At 37.8% G+C, this 26,014-nt stretch overlaps 1 protein-coding gene and 1 pseudogene across 1 annotated transcript; both read right to left on the reverse strand.

The window, feature by feature from the left end:
* Positions 1-400: 400 nt before the first annotated feature.
* On the reverse strand, positions 401-24,908 carry LOC140230663 (scavenger receptor cysteine-rich domain superfamily protein-like). The gene is made up of 8 exons (XM_072310804.1): positions 24,849-24,908; positions 22,157-22,505; positions 19,689-20,021; positions 17,520-17,852; positions 15,328-15,649; positions 14,871-14,881; positions 1,836-2,159; positions 401-438 (listed from the first exon to the last, which is right to left on the reverse strand). Exons 1-8 carry the CDS (start codon positions 24,906-24,908, stop codon positions 401-403), a joined length of 1,770 nt encoding a protein of 589 aa, XP_072166905.1.
* On the reverse strand, positions 10,860-11,873 carry LOC140230506 (uncharacterized; annotated as a pseudogene).
* Positions 24,909-26,014: the final 1,106 nt, after the last annotated feature.

The raw sequence follows: 26,014 nt of genomic DNA on the forward strand, positions 1-26,014 counted from the left end.
ACACACCTGTTGGATCTGTAAGTAATGTGTAACAATCCACTCCCACGTCTTCGCCGTGTGTACATGAGCTATTTCCATCATCACCGAATGTAACGTTACAACTGACGAGTCCAGTCTCATTTCCAATACAGCCCACGTGAGACAGGTGGATAGGTCCATTACTCGGTGTGGGAGAGTAGTACACATTGTTCACTCCGTCATTCCCTAGTTGACGACAGGTTACCTCTGCTTCCTCGGGACCCCAGGTCGTATTGCACACAGTGCCCCATTCGTTGTTGTGGTAGATTTCAAGTCGACCGTCTCTAGACGTCGGACCATCAGCCAATCTTATGTCACCTTATAGAAAATAATAGTCTAAGATTTCCCTTATTTTGTTATTATATCGAGAAAACAAATGTTATCAGAGGATTGCCGACAGCATCATCATGGCATTGTTCGCTTGCATAATAGTTGAAAGACAAACATAAACATACGTTTGTTTGCGTGGATGTATTTTGCCATGCATTTTGGGTTAACGAACCATAGGAAAGACGAGCCGTATTTCATTTTGGGAATAACGAACCTTATCTTATTTCAGGATTAAATAACCTTCGGAATACAGAACACTAATAATTTTCTGGTTAACGTACCTTCTGAATAACGCCGCAAATTTTCGGATCAATGAAGCCCTTTTCAATTCGGATTAACTAATCTGTAGGTTTCGGGAGTTTATGTGTTTTGGAATTCCGAACATTCTTTATTGCGAATATCATCCACACTAGTCGAGGTGATATCTAATCATCTCCATATTCGTTTACTGCAAGATGCATTACATTATCTGAATTATCATATTCATGTTCAATGTTTTAGCAAGTACGATAGGTTCCGGTGTAATCCGTCAGTGCTTCGTGATCAGATGCAAGTTTTTGTTCCTGATGAAATTTGTTTGGAAGGACACAGAGGCCCGAATTCACAAAGGTGGTTTCAAACCTCAGATTTGAAACCATGGTTTCAACTTGCGATTCACAAAGGTGGTTTCGGCAGAAACCATGGTTTCTCCGCAGTCTTCTACGTCACGATTTTGAGTCAACTGTTTGGGGTGGTCTGAAACAGTGGACTCAAATGAAACCGTGGTTTTTTGAGTCCACTGTTTGTGAATCGCAGACTCGAAACCACGGTTTCTAAAAACTATGGTTTCTAAAAACCGTAGTTTCATTTGAAACCACCTTTGTGAATTCGGGCCAGAGAGTTTTGAGGTAATGGCGTGATATCCTTTTGATATTGATGTCATATGAAAGCAGGTAAAACTCGAAGTTGCCTAACTTTCATTTCCGACTTGATTTTGAGGGCATTCGTCTTACATTCTTCGTCCGATTTCACTTATTATCACTGATGCCAAGTGTAAAAGAGTGTTGTGGACTTTATCTGAGTCGTCGGCTCATTATGTGTTCATTTTGCTCATTATGCTCATTATTTCGTCAGAAGCCCGTTGTGTTTTGAAGTTGATATTCTTTTCCTTCTTAAAAAAAAGAGCAGATATAAACCATTCACATAATTATCAATCTATCTTATATTCTCTGTATCGGTAACGGCAGTAAAAAAAGTATTAGGTGAATCTAACATTTTAACATTTAACGTTTCATTTCGGTAAGAAAAATGAAATGTAACATTTGCAAAAGTTTGGATGAGTGACAACATCTATAATGCAGATTTACCATTTTCTTTCTGCAGAGTGTTTCTTTAGAGCAGATACATTCTGCTTTGTTATTTCTTTGAAGATTGTCTTTGGAATAAGAAATGGTTTAAAGGAAAATGTTGTCTTTGGAAGAAATATTCAGTTTTCATGAAATTCTTACCCTCGCTGTACTCAATGAAACATCTCACTCCTGCGTCTTCGAAATGAAGACAGTTATCGATGTACCATCCATTGTGCTCGCAGTCTGCTAGTTTTGCTTCGGTCCCATCGCAATGTACATTATCCAAGTAAATAGGTTGCGTCGGTGATCCCCCTCCAAAAAAGGCCAATCGAAAAGCGTCGGTCGCAGCTGAAAAGCCAAGCTGTTTACACACGACCGATGCATCCAAGATATCCCAGTCATCGTCACACACAGTCCCCCACTGAGAGTCGTAGAAGATCTCTACGCGTCCTTCGTAACTTCCCGAACCATCAGCGAGTCGCACTGCCCCAATTTCTGGAACCCCAAATTATCATTGAAAACATTACTACCATCGTGCAATGCCTCCATATCAACCACCTAATACTGCTTCCGGTTGTGTAAATAATTATAATTAATAATATTTTAATTATATAAAATAAGTGATATGAATAAAACCCAATGACACGTAATAGGTGGGGTTTTTTTCGATATGCAAACATGGTTCTTCATCAGAAAGGTATAAAACCTCTTAAAAGACTTTTTTTTTTTCTAACAGCTTAGCTAAAACATGAAAACTAATGCAATCGGTCTATTCATTTTGAAATATACCCAGGGTTATCTCTTTGAAAGAATTTAACATTTTCGCAATCTTTAATATTTCTGCAACAATACTACTTCTAATAAATGATACATTAAAGATATCACAAAGGGGGTTTAGCGACATAATGGGTACATTTCCTGACTACTTGTGGACGTATCACATTTGGTTCTGATGATTCGGATGTATCACAAAGACATTATTTTCAATGATTTCATGGACAGAGGTTTGTGAAACAAAGAAGAAGGGAACATTTCCACATGCAACATAATCTTCAAATGAGCAAATAATGTCTTGACTCTACAAAATAAATTCCTTGACAATATCATCTTTTGAAGTGCCCTCTACTTCGTGTTTGCTTGTTCTTCTTTTTTTTTTAACCAGGCATGGAATTTATTTGATTTCAGTATTGTGCATATTACCTTTGAATGGAAAAAGAAATCAAGTCTTACAGTATGCTTGTTTTGCGAACAATACTTAGCAAGCTTGTTTATATAGTAATCCAACTATACTTTATATAACTATACTTTGCATCGGGAAATAGTTATTATAAGATATCATACAATTTATTAATAAAAATATCTTAACTGTCGTAACATTGAGAACACTAAAGGCTAATTTGTGTAACTCTAATGCCAGTTAGATACCAACATTATTTGCTTCAGTCACCATACGCTTTATGAAATTTATTATCATCTATTGTCCAAATCTATTATCTATGGTTTATTATTACACAGAGTTTTCTCTTCCGACGAGCGGAAACTGGGAATGGTCTGATAAGTCATGGTCTATAAGCTACACCAAAATGAAATTGCTTTCAAAATTTATTCGCATATTAATCTAGATATTATATGATTATGATTATAATGTATGCACTGTATGTTAAAAAAGCATTTCCCACTTTTAATCCTTAATAGTTCCAAAAATGTATATCAGATGAAATTGTCATTGATATGAGTAATAGCTGAATAGTGTACAATTTTGTTGAAGGTAATTTGATTTCATAAAATCCATGATTAATTTCAAAGATAGGTTCCAGATTTTGGTCAAATATTAACCCTTTGTATAAAACTTGAACTTGAACACAGGAACTAATGATGTGTATATGAGTGTCTGCTTACAATGACCCTGAACAATGGACGTGGATACCATCTGTTCAGAGCTCTGCTCCGAGGCACATGAATGCTTTATTGAATGTTGTGGATTGCCCTGGGCACTGCTAGTCTGCATTCAAGGCAAAGGGTGAAATGCATGCACATGAGAAAACGTAAGCACATGTTTCCATGTGCTTGCATGCACCACATTTCAGAATGAATAAATACTAGCTGTGATAGTGGAATTCCTCATGAATAAATAATGAAACATTCAAATCATGGCCATTGTCTAGGACCATTGTCTGGGTGTCAACCATACACAAATGACACACAATACGTTCCCTTGATTAAAAACATGTATATTGGGTAATACAGGAATTCTAAAGGAATAATTATCTGTGTGATATCTCATCATTTTGTGTAATAGCAAGAGAATATCATTTTCAGGCATGGATATGAGTTCTACGTCACCAAACAGAGGCGGATCCAGGAATTCTGTAAAGGGGGGGGGGGGGGTGACTAATATTTCTGGTGGCACTTCCGGGTTTCATTTCATTTTTTCTTTTTATTTCTTTTGTTTTTTACGCAAAATAAAAGGGGGGGGGGCGTACGCCGGTTGCACCCCCCTCTGGATCCGCCACTGCCAAAATAGGTTTATTCCCCTCGTCCTGTTCTATTTAAAATTGAAAGGTATACCCTACTACCTCGATGTAATTTGGAAAGAGTTGCAAGTATAGGCCCCAGAATGCTTATTGTTACAAGCTGTAAGTAGTCAACGTCTCACCGAGGGCGCATACTCCTGTATTTTGTTTTTGTTTTCGATTTAATCTTAACTAAACTCTTTCCTCTATTATAGGACATTTGATCAGTAGGAATTGTTTCCCCATATGGATTGTTTTCATAGAAGCACCAAAATGCAACTTGTCTTGTAAATCACGTGTCTATCAAATGACTGCCCAACTTACTTATGTAGAAGACAAAATCATCATTTACCAAGGATTCTTTGATTCGCCAAACACAGGTAAATACAAATCATCGTTTAGAAGAGCTAGAGTGAACAACCTTTAAAGGGCGGGTCTTTTAATTTTATAATGCATGATCATATGAAAATACTGTGTCAATACTATTAGAAATCGCATATACTTTTCTTCAAAGAGATCTGTGAACTTCAAAAAACTCAGTTGAAATCGCCTAAATCGCTCATTTTTCGGGTAGTCGGGAACGCCCCCAGAAAAAGCAAGGACCGGTCACGTGCCTTGTCAGGTGACACTGTGACGCACCAACAGGAACTCATAGTGCGACTGTCTCGCCTAAACTGTACTTCACAGTGCAGGGATCTTGTGTACCGGGGTATTTGTAGGAAAGTTGGAGAAAGTATTTCAAGAAAATGCCGAGGAAGTGTGCCGTCATCACCGCAGCAAAGACACAAAAGATGGGGTGTAAGTCTGCACAACTTCCCTAAAGATGACGCTACTCGAAAAAATTGGGTTCGTTGAGAATCATTTGCTGACGCGAGCCCAGTGGGATAGATGGTCCCTTCTACTACGATGTACATTACTACGCACTAGGTTGTACAGCCTCGTATGGAGTGATCGCTTGTAGTGGAGCAGGAAGTAGTGCTGTATACTCGGCTAGGATTTGCGCCCAAAAAGAGGATCCTGCAGCCCATAGCTATCCCTGTTATCAAGCTGGGAAATGGAAGCCAAACTCATCGTCAGAGAGCTGAAAAACAAAGCGGATCAGCAGTTCTGAAGCTGATGGATCAGAGAAAGCGGGTATGTTTTGCCACTGTGTAGACGACTCTTATTATACAGTAGCTATCGTACTTGTACCGTAACTATACACAGCACAGTCGCTGCAATAATCGCGACAGGGTTCGCACGGCGTCTGGTCGGCCTGTAATTGCTGTATCACTACTAACAGTTTCACGGTTTCGATAGATTGATAAGCTCCGTCTGTAGTGTTTTGAGTGGAACATCACTCAATGTCAGTAAAATTAAGATCATGGAGGGATTTTAATGTACTAGTAGTCAAGTTGTGTGCTCATTAAATCGTACTATACTATGAAGTGAACACCTCTAACGTTACATTACTAGACCTAAAATTTATCGAAGATTAGTAAGACATTCACTACAACACAGTTACATCGGTACCTGCGTGTTATAGCTATCGATTCTAGATACCACGTAGTACTTGTATGGGCATATGGGGTCATCAGTTACCAACTGAGACCGCGTACCAGCCAGCCAGCCGGGTTGGCTGCCTCTGTATATTTTCATCGCTGCTACATTAGAAGGCTTACATGTATCAATCATACATATTCAGTAACAGTTAATTCTATGACTCTGACTTCTGCTATGACAGCCTTGCTTCCCCATTGAGCTCTAAAACTTGTAGCCGAATGGTTGGATGGTGTGTTCCAAAACATATTATTAGATTGAATTGATCCAGGACTGGCCATTATTGTTTGTCTTCACTTGCCCATTAGGCAAGTGAAATCTTCAATGTCCATTTTTTTTTCCTTGCCCCAAAATGATGCCTATATTAGTTGACTAATGTAATGCGATTTCATATTTTACATGTGGAAAAAAAAGTCACTTTCCTATCAGACAGGGAACTTTCTGCAGTCAGTTATTTTCAGTTGTCATCATTACAATTTCACTTGCCCTGGTTATGTGGGGAAGTACCGGTACTAATGGCAGTCATTATTTGTGATTACCGGTATTTGTTTTTCCCAAGAGTTCCTACATGCATCTAGTTAACCACATTCTTGCAGGCCTACATAGACAATAAAAAAAAAAATCAATTCCTCTCTGTGCCATTATTACATGTACTTACAGGGTTCATCTGGCAGCATTGCACTACAGTGTACTACACAAATTCTGACAGGCAGTGAGCTCGATAAGAGGTGCAACAGGAGATCTGCTCTACCGGATTGTGAAGATGAACAATCCTGGCTCTTCTAGCGTGAAGGTTCGTAAAGAACAGCGTAGATATTTTATGCAATATTGGAAGAAAATTAATTCACATTACTCAGAGGAAAATATTAGAATGGCACAATTTGTCAACTACACATTTTATTATTTGATTGTCTCTGTAGAACATTGGCTTTCTTGACCACTGAGTACACATAAAATGATCAATTTTAAAAGGTCTAGATATACATTTTCTCTTTTTTTTTTTGGAGGGGGGGCAGGTCTTATGCCTGTTCCACTAATCAGAAGTCATAGAAGGGAGGCAGTCAGTTGTCCATTCTGAAGACCAACACTCCACCTGCCATGACCAATGGCTACTTATTCATTCTCAAGTCAAGTCTTTGCATTGAGGAGGGCAAACCCCAATTTTTATATGAATTTGCAAAGATTTTTGATGTCATTATCAAAGTGGTGGTGTCTGTTCACGACACCTCAAGAAATGTGTTGCTAAAAACCAGTGCAAACAACTTAATTCCATCTATTTTGTGTGTCCCTTTGTTTCTTTCTGTTGAATTTTCTACAGCACAGGTTGATGATGTCCTTTCTGCTGTTGTGGAGTACAATGACAAAACTCCTGCACCCTGCCAGCCTTCAACGCCTCTCCTTGTGAATGCCTTTGAGTATCATCCAAGGGAGGAAGTTATTGAACATCAAAGGAGACAATTTGCACAGCCTGACAAATGATCTGATGGGTTCAGGAATCCTTGCAATTGAGATTGAAGTTCATACAATGTATTCAATACATGATACTGTGCAAATAGTGTTTAATTGTTGCAGAATGATGTTTCAGAAGACTATTTTCATCTGTTCTTCTGTCAGATGGTAGATACAAACACTCAAAATTTTGTTACACATACCCTGCATTTTTATACCTTCTATTCATGAGTGATCATTTAAAGACAAGATAAGATCACTGTTGTATTGTGTCTGTATAACGTGTATGTTGCATTTCATCACAAACAATACGATGCCAACTTGATATAGTGTTTCAAAGATCATTTATTTGCCAGTTGAATATTGTCCTTTTAATAGCAAAATCACAATTCATTTACAATACAACAGTCATGTGGATACAAAAGGAAAACTGTATTTTTTTTGTTGATGTTTGAAGCATACATGGCAATTTTTATGGACAGATGAGCTTGCATGCTAACACAATTCTCTAGAGATATTCAGTGTTGTAATGGTAAGTTTAGAAGATTTCTACATGAATGCTGTCCCACACTATGATTTTACCATTGAATGTTTGCTGTTAAGATTAGAGCTCACTCTTATGATCAAATATTAATATCTCTGACAAGGTAATTTAGAATAAAATGTGTATGCATTATTGAACACAACACACTCAAAAAGAGATGGAGAAAAATTGTAGTTTTGGGAAGGAGCAATACTCTTGGTATATGAGTCACAAATTTATGAAAAATGAGCACAAGATGTGTGTCTGTAAGGCATTAGCATTTTATATAATCTTCATCTGACATGTTGAAGCAGACTGGGGCCCTGTTACTCAAGTTCTGAGACTTGGAATGCCTCCACAGGGGGGGGGGGGGGGACCAAATTCATAATGCAATGCTTAGTCTAGTTGGGGAATTATTCTGTTGATTTCTATGATGGTTCTCCATACATAATCATTGAAGTCAAGCATTAAAAGTTAAATAAGCATTGTTTTTTTATGAATATGGTGTCAGGTCTCTTTATGAAAGAACAGTTGCAAGGTCACTCAGTTTAAGAAAATTTGGTATGAATTGATCTTGCTATGACTGGGACTCAGACATTCATAATCATTCATATCACATCTGCATGCAGAGGTACTTTTGAAAACGTGCACACAAGCAAACACCCACATGCACATATGCTCACATATACATTCACACATTTTTACACATTTTAAAATATTGTGTGAAAGATTGAATAACATCACTCACCTGTACTGTTTTGTATATTTACACGTGCAATACATGTATTATGTTATCCTGAATTTGAGTTCTGTAATTTCACTGATAGATTTATGTATGAGGAAAAAAATCACAAAGCTTTTGATTTAATGTTACATGAGAATGTCTCATATAGTATTGATATGAAATATACAGTATGTACATGTATGTGCAAAAGATAACTCTTCTGGGCTGATTTGATTTCAAATGTGGATGTCACTCATGCATGCTTGACTGACCAGCTGCCATTGTTCCAGTGGAATAAATCCCATTTTGTTCCAACATTAGGATATGGAGATAACACACTGGTAGGGTTTTACAATCTCATTCCTGTAAGTACACTCCCCCATCTTTTTCTCATTCCCTGTGACTAATTTTCTTTAGTCTCCTATCTATACACACATCAAAACACACACACACACACACACACACACACACACCCTTTGCCATACTACATACATACCCACAAATACTTTCAGTCAGGCATCATTGGAACACTCCCACCAATATGCAAATTGCATACAGCTAGATGTACAATTCCATAGAAATCTTACTTAAATACATTGTATGTGCATATCTATGAGGGGATATATCTATCCATTCCATGAAGGGGGCATCAGACAAACATAGGGCAAATATATCAATGATATATTAGTCCTATGTGTGTCTGATGTTGGTGTGTGTTTGTGCATGTTTGTATCTGATATGCCAGGCCTGGATATGCATGAGTGTACTGAGGGTGTGTGTATATGTGTATGTTTTTGCATTTTCATGGGTCTGTATGAAGCTAATCCATTTCTTTTTGTATATAAGGATAAATTTACACTACCGGTACATGTACTGTATTACTACAACTACAAATGTATGTATAGAAAACACAACACACTTTTTTTTTTCCATTTGCTCACAAAATATAATTAGTGTAATCAGCTGGAAGGAATGTTTGACAAATATATACTGGTTCATGACAGAACATTACTATATGAGCCAGTTACATTCCAGTTCAATGAGTTCGTAACTAGACTTGGTCCTGTTCTCTAAATAGAGGCTGTGAAGCTATTGCCGGAAAGGCCACAGCATCTTAATTGTATCAGATCATTATCTATTTCTTCTGACCATGACTGACAACATAGCTGTTCAACGTGTCAATTCTACACAATCAAAATTATCTTCACTTGTATGGTTGTGAAAGTGTGATTTTCCAATTGCTAAAACATGCAGTAGGTCTACATTACAAAAGAGAGAGGGAGAGCATAGCAAGAGTAAGAATTGAGACAAGAGTGCAGTTGACATGCAGTCGAACCTTGTTATAATGAGGTCAATGGGACCAGAGATCTCACCCCTATATATATATATTAAGATCTTGTTATTACTACAGTTTGTCATATCAGTGCTTATAATATTGAGGTTCCACTGAACATGCATCAATAAATTACAACAAAATAATACATGATCATTTGTACAGAGAGGCTGAAGTCCAACAGCATGTTTCCCAGTTGTGTGCCTTGATGAGTGGGTGTTGGAAGCTGCATATCATCAGTATGACCACATAATGGACAAGGTGTCTGACAAAGTATGCATGTGACTTTCGCAATGTACAAACTTATCTGATGCATTTCTACAACCACGTTCCCGTTAAGCAGATCGCAATGTGACAAGTCACATTCTACACCCAATATCAGTGCTGCATATACAGTCTTATTACAGCCTATGCAAAATGAAAACGTGTCACTCTTTCTGATGGATAAGTTTATCACATTTTCCTCACAGCAGACGATGGCAGTAGGACTCTCACATTTTGGCCCACAAATTTCCAGCATCATCTCACCAGTTGCTGGTGTATGCAACATGTCTTGATCACCTGATATAGAAACGAAAGTGAAACGAAATGGAATGCAAAAGGAGTAAAATTTGATAATCCTTTTATATGACATCATGTGTTCATGTAGAAATTAATCTTGAGAATAGGATTTAAATTAGACAATGTGAATGGGACCCATGGAGTATGGTAGTCATTATTTTGGGTACCTGGTACAACTGTAATGGCAGCATAAAATAATAATAATAATAATAATAATAGTGTAATAATTGACAGTGCTTATACAGCGCATAACACAAAGTGATAATGTCCCTATGCACTCAAGAAGTAAAAAATGAAAAGATTATACAAATATATCCTACAAGGCTACATGTACTTTTGCATTATCTACGAAGACAGGTCCAATATATTTGAATAAATTACTGGAGTGCAGGACTGAAATCACACATGGTGAATTAGATATTGCATTCTTTTGATGGGTGCAATTGCAAATTGGCAGTATAAACAGCATATTGTCAAGGGAATATAAAATGGCAAATTTGCATTATTTCAGAAGAAAAATTGAAAAATTTGACAAACAAACTCACTCATTATCTGTGGCATCCGTTCTGGCACCTTCTCCATACTGTTGAGCATACTGGTGATAAGCAGCTTCCAACACCCATTCACCAAGGCAAATGGTGGAAAATCCTGGGTGTGCTGTTATACTGAGCATCTGCATGTCGGCCGGTCGTTGTACTGCTCGACCTCCTCTAAGACCGGGTCAGCCTTGTGACAGCACAATGACTCCCGTGTTGTAGGCATTGGCACACAGTTCCCACATTGGCACCTGAAGAAAGAAATACAGGTAAATTCAGGTTTACTTGTTGTGTAACTTAATTAGTTTTAGTCACGTAGTACTGAGCTGCCACACAATGATAAATTGAGACCAATCCTTCAAGTTCAACATGCCAACTATTGCCACAGAGATTTACATCTACACCAGCCTCTTCAGTACTTTAGTCTTTAGTGACTTTACTGTCTTGTCCACACATTCCAAATAGCAGTAAGTCAATAAGCAGTAACTAACTGTGGCATTGGTAAAAACTTTTACGTTGTAGAGAGTCTAGAGTATTATTACAACTTACAAGCAGCAGTTTTGTACTTCCAACATTTGTGACTTATACTTTTTTCTGGCCTATAGATATACTACTAAAATAAGTGAGTTACTAAGGTTATATAGAATATAGACTCTCAAGTAGATAATTACCAATTGTTTTTCCCCAATCTTGCGGGCTCGTTGTCATCACCCCGTCCCCTGAGCTTCCTCACCGCAGACTGCTCCGGGGGCGGGAGGTGCAGCGTCTGGTTCATACTATACGGGAGTAAACCCAATCGCTGTTGAGGCCGACCAACGCCAACGGCTGCTTCTCCTGCTTGATCGGGGATCTTCGTCCTCACCATCTCGCTCGACATCCGACTCTGACTCCCTCTCTGACTCACTCGAAACGGTAGCGGGGCATGAAATGGGCGACTCGATCTCGTCGTCTGAATCCATCATTTATTCACACGTATCTTAGAACTAAGCTACACAGGTCAGCGACAGAGCTGCTAGCTAGAGCTGAGCTGAGGCGAGCGCTAGCGCTATAAGATACTCACGATCGATATAACATTCTAACATCTACCTACCTTGGATCGAGATATCGATATAAATTTAGACTGTTAACCAGTCTCCCGTAACAATATGTCGTTACGACCTGCACACGCACTCAGCAGTTGCAATGTACATTCAGCAGTTAAGAGGCTGTCGCACACGCCTACTTGTCTTGTTTCCTGAAGGAAATGTTTAGTTTTTTCCAAAATGTAAACATGATCCGAAATGACAAATTATTATAGGTAAAAAACTCGAAAAATGTCCGAGTCGCCATTAAGTCGCTTCTGGAATATATAAACAACATATTTAAATCCTTTCTTGGGATGTGCTACTTGCAAAAATTGTGTATTTTGTGATTCAAAAGTAGAAAATCTATCTATCATTGACACGCTAGGGCAATGGTGAGAACTTCTTGCCTTCGCGGGGGGCTTCCTGTTGGTACGTCAAATCGCACTAGCCAATCAGCGGACAATTTTAGGGGGCGTTCCCACATTTGGGTGGTTTTAGAGCGATATCTGACTACTGGTTACTTTTTAAAATCTAAAAATGTCGAAATCGTGTTAGTGGACCTGTATAGAGTCTTTGTAGCCCCAATGTTCACCCTAAAAGACCCGCCCTTTAAGTCGCTTCTGGAATATATAAACAACATATTTAAATCCTTTCTTGGGATGTGCTACTTGCAAAAATTGTGTATTTTGTGATTCAAAAGTAGAAAATCTATCTATCATTGACACGCTAGGGCAATGGTGAGAACTTCTTGCCTTCGCGGGGGGCTTCCTGTTGGTACGTCAAATCGCACTAGCCAATCAGCGGACAATTTTAGGGGGCGTTCCCACATTTGGGTGGTTTTAGAGCGATATCTGACTACTGGTTACTTTTTAAAATCTAAAAATGTCGAAATCGTGTTAGTGGACCTGTATAGAGTCTTTGTAGCCCCAATGTTCACCCTAAAAGACCCGCCCTTTAAACACGAAATGTTAACATGTATGGGACATTTCATGACTGCGTCACAGCGTTATGGGAGTGTATTATTTGTGCTGATAAGGGCTTAAAAAATCAATGATCTCACAAAGTCCATGCACTTTACCAAATATGAGTGCTAATCAGTTGCCCAGAAACAACTTAACATCGATAATGACCTGCAATGTATTACTGTGTACTAGTCGAAGGTAGATGATTCATCGTGATGTATCTTCGTTCATTCGTTCGTATTTATATTGCTTCTCAAATCAAATCAAATAAAAAAAGGATTACATGAAGGTGATAAATTTAAACAAAACATGACCAAATAACAAAGGAGCAACGCAAAAGTGCAGTTCTTAGAGATATTCAACGAGTTCCATAGGTATCGATCAGGCAAATTGGAAGGAGTTTATAAGTTATAGAAGAACACGAGCTCTGATATATCTCTTATGTCCTGTCCTCAAGATGAGGGTATTCTTTTGGTTTTTTTTTTCTATAAGTGACCTCATATTCCTGACATACCATTTTAGATGCCTTGTACCAACGCGATATGAGTGAAAGCAGCACAGTCGACTGGTGCAACATTTCTATACCTTAGTTCTTTTTAAATGTCTCCATCCCCTTGCGTCCAAGAGGATCAATGCGTTTTCAAAGATATTTCGATGACAGAAATACTGAATTACAGTTTCCGTAATTCAAATATGTATTACTTTCACAAACATTACCTCGAATCTAGATACATATTGAACGTCGTTCTTTCCCCTTTGTTAATTGTATAAAACAAGCAAAAATATAAACAAGCAATAATTTTGGCACATTTATCTGCAAAAGTGTGACAACCACCCGCTTTGTATGAAAGGTTAAGAATATCAGCTTGGGGTCAACAGCATTATTGTAGTAACTTAATCCTCGTAAAATTCTCTTGCAGTTCAGTTTCTCTGACATTTTCCTCTTTCCATTGAAACCAAATTATGTAGTTAAATGCCATGCATGACTGAGCACATAAACTTTAATGACAGCAATGACAATCTCACTTTTTCCAAGTTTTAGAGTCATCATTAAGTAATAATGAATATCTTACTGAATGATGAGATCAAATATGAAAGTGGTCAGATTAACAGGCTAACCTGCACAACTGCAGGGTTTTTGTTTTCTTCTAACCTTTTATGGTTCATAACCATAAGCACGACCACATTTGTTGATAACTTGGTCACTCCCAAAAAGGCTAACCCATCCATGCTGCTCTCTTCATATTCAAGACATAACTTGTCGCTGCAAGCTATGTGTTGGATATGAACAGAGAAAAATGGACTGTGTGGGTCGGATTTTGTGGGAGTGACCAAGTTATTGGACAGGTGGCCATGTAAAAGGTTATAATTATTGACCATGAAACGTTAGAAAAAATACAAACACAAACGTTAAACACTAACCTGCAGTCATGGCAAGCCGGCCTATGCCATTTTTGCTGGCAGATCTCATCTATTCAGAGAGACATTCAGTGTTTCTCCACGTATTAAACACTCAAACCTGGAAAAAGTGCAATTTGTCATTGTTATCCTTAAAGTTCATGTGTTCAGTAATGGATGACATTTGTCAATAAAAAGTTAGGTCTTAATAGAAAGAAAAAAAAATGTCTTCCTCCACAACTAACGCTGCGCTCTCCATAGTTGACAATGAAATAGTAGTCCTCCAAAGCTGGATAACTTTTTCTTTTCTTTTCTTTTTTTTTACGCAGGCACGATACGCAATGTAGAAAAAAAAAAAGTGATTCCAACAGAATGATGACAGATGATAAATTGCTAGTCATTGTCTTAAAAAACATGATTTCTACCATACGTGAACTTTGATAAGTGTAGGGCTACTAATTCCCGTAATAGAATATTGAATAAACAACAACTGAACGAACGAGTTGACAACATATCACCTCAAGTTCAATTGTTTTGTGGACTACCGACCATCACAGATTTTATCCCACTCGTAGTTGTGAAAGATTTCGACACGCCCCCTGTCTTAACTGCCAGTCGTTAGCAAGCCATCGATCACCTCCTTTACGGTTATACTGAAGGGACGTCAAAGACTCCTAATATATAGGAAATTTTCTTTTACTTTGCCTTTGTATCTGCTTGCCTTTATAAAAGAGCGAAAAGCCCTAACCTCTTATTGGACTACTTATCAACCCTTGCGCGTTTCTACCATTTATAATGCACTCCCTTTCTCATTATTTGAACTCCCTTTTCTGTCAACGAATCATCGTTCCTGGCTATCATCAGTAATTTGCTATCAGAATAGTGAAGTTTTGAGAGAATATTCTTTCCATCCGTTAGACATGGATAGTTGGAATTTCTGTTCACCATTCAGGAGAAGGAAGCGGCTCCATGACTTGTCTCGGTCTTAAACAATTTCCTGTAATTGGACAAAATTTATTTGGGGAAACTCGCCCTACTTACCTGGTAACCTCTCCTCCGTGCAGTCGACAGCAACATCTCGTTCGTGGGATGTGCAGCTAATAACACCCCATTCACTGTGCGAGCAGTCCGTCAAGGTATCCTCGTCTCCCGTGCACACCACTCCACCAAGTTGGATTGGACCGTACCCTGGCCCGAAGTATTCGTAAGTCGACACAACACCGTCGTAGCCAAGCTGACGGCAGACAACCAGTGCGTTCTCATAGGACCAGCTGTCATTACAAACCGTGCCCCATTTCAGGTCATAGAATATGTGAAGTCTTCCTTTCCAAGGGGCTCCGCCGTCAGTAAGCCGGATGTCGCCATCTTCAGCTGATTTGAATAAACAAGAGAAGCACTAACGGCCTGACGTGCCCACCACTACATCTTCGTTTCTGCAACTCATCTTAAATCATGGTTACTATGTTTGTAACTAAAATTCCAATGAACACTTTTTTAGCGATGTTGGATCGATCAATCGCCGCATAGTTGTTCGTTTTAAAGCAGAGATTTCTATTTGCACTTTAACAGACTTATTTGAGTAGTTTCCATCCAGGTTTGAAGAGCATTCTATATAGCACGCCCAATAAAATCCAAATGTCTGTGCAGCTTTTTATCGTATTTCTGTGCATTCAGCAGAAAGTCGACGTATATGTCATGTTGTGAATAGTTAAGTTACTGATATATGTCTTTATAAACAGAATTTCTCAGGGCAGTTTGGAACACTACCAACACACGATGAGATCAAATTAAAGGAGGCCATGCAGACTTTAATTTCTAAGCCAGTCAAAAGTGCAGAGTATGGGGGATGCTTGCAAGCTGCTTGATTTTTTAGATTAAGATAAAAACACACTTAAATTTAACCGAATTTGATTGAACATATTCAGTGTAACTATGTTTCAGAGTCTGCTTCTATTCAGGGGCATGAACACAACCCTAAATTGATACAGCCCTACGTATTTCTCTGATGAGCTGATAAATTAAGAAGTCGAAGAAGTCACACGCTCCATAATAATAATAATAATAATAATAATAATAATAATAATAATAATAACAATAATGTCCTTTTTGCCTTCCAACGCTAACAACACAGTAAAATTCTATTTATCTCGGACAAATGACAATCCTGTAAAGCCCATTATGAAGCTGAACCATTTAGTGGCTGATAGCCATATCAGGTGCAATAATTCAACAAAGCGACGTCGACACAAAGCACTGGTTTGGCTTGTGCAAATTTGGTATCACGGAGGCACCTAGAAATTAACGTGTCACATAACATCTGCACTTCATATTTTTGAGAAAGTATAGAAAATCGAAATCGAATGTGTGTGTGTGTGTGTGTGTGTGACCGTGCACCTCAAAACGAACATAAAGTCGCACACACTGATTTTGCGTGAGGACTGAAAATAAGTGAAATGGGTCAACCTAGCCGAACTTGACTTTTTCATATTTTCTGAAAGAGCGGGTCTTCTTTTACATTATGCTAAAATTTGGTATCATAAAACGGGCAGGAAAGTGTGTTTTTTTAGCAGTTTATATCGAACATTTTTGGTAGAATAGTGTGATTAGGTGTGTCTTTAGAATCCCTTTTCCATTTCTGAAAAACCTTGTCCACACTCTTCACTTTCAACTCTAATAACTTTTGAAAGGATAATGCTACTGCTTTGAAAGTAGGCATTAATTATGGACAGAATGTGTAAATAATGAGGTATGCTCAATTTCAGTTTAATCTGATAATCTCTTCATTGTTGTTACTCTGGTGGTTTACATCCTGTTTTTTTTTTGTCCCATTCATCGCACAGCCAGCACAGTTTGGTAAAGATTAAGCGCTTGAATAGACACTGTACTTCAGAGCCTCTTTTCTCAGTTCACACTTTTCCTGAGTTTGTGCTTTCTTTCCAATATTTAGATAGGTTAGGAGAGTCCATTTGATTGAAGTTATACATCATGTTAAAGCTTAAAGTCTGCTCTTTCAGAATATGGTCTTAACTAAAAATTCACGTCTGGCGACTTTTTGTTTGTTTTGAGGTGCAGAGTCACATATATATACGAAACTGTTGAAATAGATTTCATATCTTTCTTGTTTCCTATAAATTCCTATGTGACATCTATTGTTCTCTTTACTGGATCTAACACTCCATGCACCAACTGATTTTTAACCTCAAAGTGAAGCATGCTGAAGTTCACATTAGTCGACACTTACCAGTGTAATCGCGTGAACATCGCAGACACACGTCCTTTGTGTGCCGACAGTCGCTGTTCCCCCAGCCAGCGTGGGGGCAGTGCGAAAGCTCGTTCTCGTCTCCGGTGCAGCTCACTTCAGACAGATGGACGGGCCCATTAAATCCTGCAGTTGGATTACTTATGTACATTTCTCCAGCAGGGAGGTATCCGAGTTGCCGACAAACAACTTCCGTATTGTAATGGTCCCACCCATCTGCACATACTGTACCCCATGAGTCATCGTGGTAAATTTGCAAGTGACCGTCTCCTGGGAATAACCTGCTCCAGACAAGGCGAATTTCCCCTTCCATAGCTGTAAAAAGAAGAAGAAGAAAAAAAAAGGTTAGACATAGTTTTCATCCACAATCAGCAGGAAATATAATAGGCGTAAGATGCAACGATATGCTCTCTGGCAGACCTCCTTGTCAATTTGGTGAAAACACAAAATATGCCAAAAGATGGGGAAACTAGCTGTTTACATGTCTTCTATGGCAGTGAACGTTCATCAAGTTTTAAGGCTCGGTCACAAATACCATTAAGAACTGCTACGAACGCCGTACGAACTATTTGTAGACAATTTCGTAAGATCTTTTTAAGAAGGCCGTAAGAATCCAGCGTTCGTAGAACTTTCGTAGACCGTTCGTAAGTTCGTAGCCTGGTCGATGGTCTTGTCCAAGATTTTTTTTTTAACTTCGTTCGAAACCCTCTCCTCGTAAGGCGTCGTACAAACATCGCAACAACTACGCAAGATTTTGCAGGGTCGAGAGACAATTCTTGAAGCCTAAAATTCTTACGATGATTGTAAGAACGCCTTCAGTTGTTCATAGAGGACTCTTACGTCTTTCGTTATCATAGAATGCCTAACGAACAGAGATTCGTACGGCGTTCTCTCGAACAACTCTTCGAGTGTGTAAGGCCTCGTAGGGCGTAGGTACACAATTTGTTTTTTTGCGAATTAAACAGCGTTCGTACGAAATTCGTAAGGGGGCAGTAAGAATCTGTGCCCCATCTACGAATCTCTACGAACTCCCGAATTCGTACGAACAGTGACATTTGTACGAACGCATCGATCGTTAGTACGAACCTTTGTGACCGTAGCTTTAGCAAGTTAACCTATATTGATGTCATGAAAAATCTGATTTGCCTTCACCATTCCAAATATAAGGTAAAGGCTCGATCACAAATACCATTAAGAACTGCTACGAACGCCGTACGAATAATTTGTAGACAATTCCGTAAGATCTTTCTTAAGAGGGCCTACGAAACCACCGTTCGTAGACCGTTTGTAAGTTCGTAGCCTGGTCGATGGTCTTGTCCAAGAGTTTTTTTTTTTTAACTTCGTACGAAACCCTCTCTTTGTAAGGTGTCGTACAAACATCGCAACAACTACGCAAGATTTTGCAGGGTCGAGAGACAATTCTTGAAGCCTTAAATTCTTACGATGATTGTACCTACGTCTTAAGTTGTTCATAAGGACTCTTACGTCTTTCGTAAGAATGCCTTATGAACAGAGATTCATACGGCGTTCTTACGAACAACTCTTCGAGTTTGTAAGGCGTTCGTAATGGACTCGTAAGGAGTAGGTACACAATTTGTTCTTGCGAATTAAACAGCGCTCGTAAGAAATTCGTAAGAAGGCCGTAAGAATCTAAGCCCCATCTACGAATCTCTACGAACTCCCGAATTTGTACGAACAGTGACATTCGTACGAGCTTTGGAAAGTAGCTTAAGTATTTGTGTGGGATAAGACAGCATTTTTTACGTCAATTCCAGTAAATTCATAATAAGATGTACCAATTACAGAAAACTGTTGTTCATAAGCAAACGGGAGTCTTGCGACAGAAAGTGACATATGAAAGTTGCTATCTGAAACCGACGGCTCAAATACCTCCTAAACTAAAATTATTTTCCTAATTTCTCTCAACGGATACTCACGTCACATCAATTTATGAGGTAAAGAGGACGTTTTTCAACATGACCGTGAGAATGAATTTCAACACAGTTGCATGACGAAGGGGATAGAAATTGGTGAGCTCCTCGGTATAGCATGTACTCAATTACATGTATACTACAAACTAGCTGATAGTGAACTAAATCATCTTAGAGGCATCAGGAGAAGTTCTGTTTCACATTCGAACTCAGAACTTACCGGAGGGATCTGTTAGTAAAGTGTAACAATCCACTCCCACGTCTTCGCCGTGTGTACATATACAGCTGTTATCATCATCACTGAATGTAACGTTACAGTTGATGAGTCCAGTCTCATTTCCGATACAGCCTACATGAGACATGTGGATAGATCCATTACCAGGTGTGGGAGAGTAGTACACATTGTTCACTCCGTCATTCCCTAGTTGACGACAGGTTACCTCTGCTTCCTCGGGACCCCAGGTCGTACTGCACACAGTGCCCCATTCGTTGTTGTGGTAGATTTCAAGTCGACCGTCTCTAGACGTCGGACCGCCAGTCAATCTTAAGTCACCTTAAGTCAGAAAATGATATTTAAGATTGAAGGGGCCTGCATCTTCTTCAGTTTTTATGTCCGGCATTTTTTGTTGTTGGTATGTCTTTGAAGGAGTAGGGCCTACAGGATATCTTTAATAGAGTGCAAGGAATGAAAGATTTATATCTACTGGGCTTTTTTATACTTAACCACATCATGACTACAAGTTTGTTGTCACATATATAGGCTTTGCGTTATGGGGATGTGGGAAAAGACTATCCTCTTCCACTTTAAAAACCACGTCATTCTCAACCTGGACAGATTTGAACATTGTTCTTTGATGAATAGACTTAATGCGTTCTAATACTTGTATGATTTTTTTTGCCAAAGTGTTGAAAATAATTTCTGGGTCATACCAAAAAAAAAATATCATCAAAATGAAATTGCGATTATCGCTTTATATTGATTAACATTTGGGACGTTCCTTCACCATATTCTATAATTATTGTATATCTTACTTTTGATTCATGCATGTGACAGAAACAATATTTTCTTCCTGCCTCTCGATTTAATACTATTATACCTTATTATCTATTTTGATTATCTTTCATCATCTGTCTGTTATCTGTTATCATAGTATTATTGTGACAATTGTAAGGGCAACTCAGAATTTCTCTGTACAGTGTTTTTCCAAAAAAGGTAATCCAACTTTAGAGGGCTACCGTTTCATTATTGTCTGGAGGGCGCATTTAGTTGTGGGGAAAGGGGAACTTTTTATCTTTTCATTAATACCTAATTACATTAATAAATGGCATGCATGATTGAGTACATTAACTTTGAAGACAACAATGACAAGTTTCACTTTTTCCCAAGTTTTAAGTGTTAACCGAAGTGCCTCACTGAAATGGATTATATCTGTCATTGAAAATGGTCAAATAAACATGCCAGCCTGCACATCTGCAGGCTTGTGTTAAGGGTTTCCTCTTGCTTTTTATGGTCCATAACTTTCAACATGGCCTAAGTTGGATAGCCTGGTCACTCTGAAAAAGGCCATCCCACACGGTCCATTTTTCTCTGTTCATGCTGAAAACATTAGCTCCAAGCGACATACCACGTCTTGAATGTGAACAGAGAAAAGGGGATTGTGCTGGTTGGCTTTTGTGGGAGTGACCAGGATATCTAACAAGTGTCCATGTTGAAAACCCGAATCATAGACCTTCAGTAGTGCAGGCTGGTCTGTTTATTTGACCACTTCATTGACAGATTTCGTCGATTTCAGTAAAACATCAGTGTTCCTTCATGATGACGCTCAAACTTTGCTGAAGTGCAACTTGACATTATTGCCTTTAAAGTTGATGTGCTCAGTCATGCATGGCATTTATCAACACAATTTACAAGGTATCAATAAAAAGAAGAAGAGTTTCCTTTTTCTCACAACCAACATTGCGCTCTTCACAGTTGGCAAATATCAATTAACAGCCCTCTAAAGCTGGATTATTATTTTTTTTTTTCGACAGGCACTGTATATCTGTTATCAGATAAACACTACAAGGGTTTAATTATTTAAAACTTAATTAGTATGTACCAAGTCAAAAAGAAATGTACAAACATTTGCTAATTTGAGAGAGAAACAGGGACTTTTATTTCGGAAATGTGTTGCCAATTTGCCAATCAATGTCGTCGGAAAAAAATAAACATGACCAATAAACAACAAAAAGAGCTTTATCTCATGAAAAAACAACCTGGGACACGGTGGATGAAATATCTTGTCCAAGGAAGGCACCTGACGGAATTTGAACTCGACACCTCTCATTAAAAGTCAAGAATCTAATTCACTACTTCAGTATATCATTTTTGTCAGTGTGCCTCCACAAATGACAAAGCACGTAGACCTTAGTAACAGTTACCTTATTAGAGTTATCCTGGTCAATCGGCATTAAAAGAAATGGTTGAAGTAAAAGATAAATATTACTTCTCACTTGCATTACACACAATATGGCATCATTCATTGATATAGCATACACTAGGAATCTCAGATACTTCTGGACTAGTAAATAACATGTCTATTTAGTGTTAGTATCTTAAGAATGCTTTGCGAAAGACACAAGGAAATTCCGAGTGGGAAATTTCCTTTGTAGAAAAAAAAAAACGGCTACATTTCATGAAATCTCTACCTTCGTTTTGATATGTATAGCACCTCACTCCTGCATCTTCGTAATGTACACAGGGTTTAATTCCCCAAAGCGAGTATTCGCAGTCCGTTAGTTTAGTTTCATTCCCACTACAGCCTACGTGATATAAGGTGATAGGCTGAGTAGGCGATCCTGCTCCAAAATATGCATACAGAAAGGCGTCGGTGGAGTTAGCAAAGCCAAGCTGTCTGCACACCACCGATGCATCCGCGATATCCCAGTCATCGTCACAAACAGTCCCCCACTGAGAGTCGTAGAAGATCTCCACGCGTCCCTCGTGAGGTCCCGAACCGTCAACGAGACGGATATCGCCTGTTTCTGGAAGTCCGATTAATCATTGAGAAACAATACTACTGTGATGCAATGCTTCAATATATATGAATATATATATATATATATATATATATATATATATATATATAGCATATATATATATATATATATATATATATATATACATACAGACATATATATACACACACACATTTAATTATATATATAGGTGTGTGTGTGTGTGTGTGTGTGTGTGTAAATTTCGCCAATTAAAGGGGATGGCTAGTAACTGATCAGTAGGAATTAGTGGAAATGCTGGGGTATGATTGTTCCAATTTTTGCGGGATTCATTTAAGAGTACATTATAATCTATTGTGTTAAAATTGTTTCCTTCAGAATGGTCTCATATTCAAGTAGTGTGCAGTTTAATGTTTCCAGGCTAGCATGCCTGTACAATGACGGGACATTAATCTGCACATTACTTTAATATTTTCCACTTAAATAAATCCCACAATCATCCCCATCATTCCCACTGACTCCCACTGATCAGTTACTAGCCATCCCTCTTTAAGAATGAATTTATTTGACTGGAATTTTCGGCGTCCTACGCCTACTTCAGGAGTATTCGAAACTGAATATATATATATATATATATATGTACTCGAGGTTTATCATTACTGTTATTTTTTTATTCCAAATTAATGAAAAAAGATTTTGAATATTTGTATAAATAAAAGCTGTCCCTCGACAATTTTGTGGAGCAAAGATCAACGTTTCATTATAGTACAACTGATTAGTATGCAACAGATTATGAAAACACTATCTGGCATAGTCCCATTTATAAAATATAACCACCAAATCACAGAAATTCGTGAACAGCATACTGAGGCGAAGCTTCATGCCTTTTATCCTCAGGTAGATAGATAGATAGATAGATTGAGAGAGAGATAGATAGATAACGGTCTTTGTTCAAATCATATATGGCACCCATAGGACAGAATTGTATATGGGTTTACATGAGTGCATATGAGTTTCACGACATAAAAAAATATCATACATTAATACATATAATTGAATAAATTTGGTCAAACTATAATGAGCTCATCAACTTGCATTCTTGAATACTCACACACACACACACACACACGCACGCACCATAACCACACCACCACATAATTGTATACACATACACATATGCACACACAGGATCTTATATAAAAGAATGTGCATAATATACGCACTTTCCCTTTCTGTATTGCACAAGCGTAAAACAAAAATGTAGCAAATCCTGCACTTACACAGGGGTATAAGAAAATACCCGTTTTCAATATTTGAGATGATATTCGCATAATACTACGGGAATAATTCATATAAAAAAATTCTGCACTTCAGAAAAAAAAAAATAAAATAAAAATAAGACCGCTATAAATATATGCCACGGAGTAATTATGATACACATGTATACGTATATTGTAAAAACAAACATTATTCTCCATGATGATGCTATATTATAGTAGTGAATAATACAATATAATGAATGGTTGCTCTCTAGAATTCTGATTTCTTGTAAAATGTAATCATGATTATTTCGATGTCACTTGAACTACATTAGTGGAAGAGTCATTATATTTCGAAACACAATAATTCCATCTCAACATCTGCCCAGGCGAGTTTATGGCATGACAAAGTCACAAATCCATTTCAGTTTCGTTTTCTGGAATATAAGTTCGTGTTTCTACGGCTAAATCTTTTTTTGCAACGTGGCCAAATTACAACATTTTTTTTAATCATTTGATCTATTCTTTTTTGCTTTAAGGTATTTTATTTCATCAGAACTTTTTGAGATCGTTATAATATTCAAATTCATGATTCTCTTCCGTCGAGATGTTTTCATTGCAACTGATTGACAAATTGCCCTATATCGACGTAAATAATAATATTATTCATACTTGACTTTCATTATTTACAGTTCAGTATGAATTTATGAAGTTTTGTTATTAAACACTTACAAACCAGTTTCAAGGCAGTTACAAGTTAGTTACAAGGCAAATCAATATGTACTTTCCATTAAATCTGTAGAAATCTTTTCATGCAGAATTAATTTGGCACGCTAATTCGACGGGAATACTTCTAGGTATAGACATGCGCCGTTTGCCCCATGGATAAGTATTATCAGTCTTACATGATTTCAGGATGGTGAACAGGCATTAAGATATGTTGTAATTGTATTCAGCTTACATCTTTATATTACATTTTGAATTGCTCCTTACTGCCTTCTGCTAAAATTGGTAAGATATGCCAGTACAAACATAGTAAAGGCCTTACATTTTTTTTTAAAGTTGTACATTTGATAATGCATACATAGAATGTCTAATAGGAGCTAATAGGAGCTCTTACCAAAATCGGCGAACGTGATCCCACAAAGAAGCGACAGAATGCATGCTTTGAGAAACTTGAACATTTTGACTTGTCAATCGCGTGCCTATTCCATTGCTGTCACAGTTGCAAAGGCAGTCTACATACCAGTAAAATTCACCAAATATTGTTAAACGCAAATCATCATTTAGAACTGGTTGTCGACGATATTGAGCAAACAGCCTTTGAACCCAGTATGCTAATTTGGGAGCACACGTATGAGAGAAGGAAGACTACGTCACAGAGATAGGAGTTGATACGAGCTCATAACGTGATCTCACAGAGTTCATGAACCCTATCAAAGATGCAAGTAATCAAGTCCTTTGAAAAGGCAAAGTTGATAATGACCTTGAATTTATCATAGTATACTGGATAAATGACCTAAATTATTGATAAACCGAAACAATATTGAATGAGTCCTAAAAGCGTCCCAATAGTGATAATTTGCCGTTTTTCATGATCTGTGCTGGTGCGACGCAGCATTACTGGAGATATTCTTCGAAAAAAAAATATTTCCTATACCAATGAGTCCACGTCGGTGGAGATTTACTTTTTGTATATTTTAGTGAAGGAAGATATGAATCCATTTTCCGTGTATTCATTGTTGCTTACTCTAAATTATATTGACTCAGATCTAAATAACAAATAATGATACCTTTACTCTCCCTTCAATTGATTGCATGGAATTAGCCAAACAAAAGAAACAAACTAAATTAATGCCTTTCTATTTGAAACAAAAAAGTGGCATCCACGATCGATAATAGAGATAATAGTGAGAAATGATAACATTTTTATCACTACATTGACTGTACATGTAAAGATCTTTAGCATTATCTTGTTATTCAGACCATTTTTTCTAGAGAGTGATCTTTTGCTTTTGCTCATGCTGCACCAACACATTTAAATGATATTCATTCTTTCAATATCAAAAGCACTTTCCTTCAGCACCGTATACTGCTGTCCACGAATATATGGATTCCTTCAAAAAGTTTTCGTCTGTTTGTTTGTTTGTTTATTTGTTTGTTCATTTCCATCTTGAGAAGAAGGCTGGATAGCCCATATTCAGCTTTAGTTAAGCTGGTTTCAATGAGCTATTTCTTAATTATTTTTTATATATAAATGTCCTTATGTTTTCCCTCCTTAGTGCTAATT

This window comes from Diadema setosum, chromosome 7, assembly GCF_964275005.1.
Source record: "Diadema setosum chromosome 7, eeDiaSeto1, whole genome shotgun sequence".
Lineage (NCBI taxonomy): Eukaryota > Metazoa > Echinodermata > Echinoidea > Diadematoida > Diadematidae > Diadema > Diadema setosum.

Bases quoted from the DNA above. Each gene is read 5' to 3' on its own strand.
- LOC140230663 (XM_072310804.1), bottom strand. From the start codon at position 24,908: ATGTTCAAGTTTCTCAAAGCATGCATTCTGTCGCTTCTTTGTGGGATC. The intron at 15,650-17,519 runs GTAAGTGTCGAC...TATTCAAATCAG, and splicing joins ATGTTCACGCGATTACACTG to CTGAAGATGGCGACATCCGG. The intron at 439-1,835 runs GTAAGAATTTCA...CTATTATGCAAG, and splicing joins TTTCATTGAGTACAGCGAGG to CGAACAATGCCATGATGATG.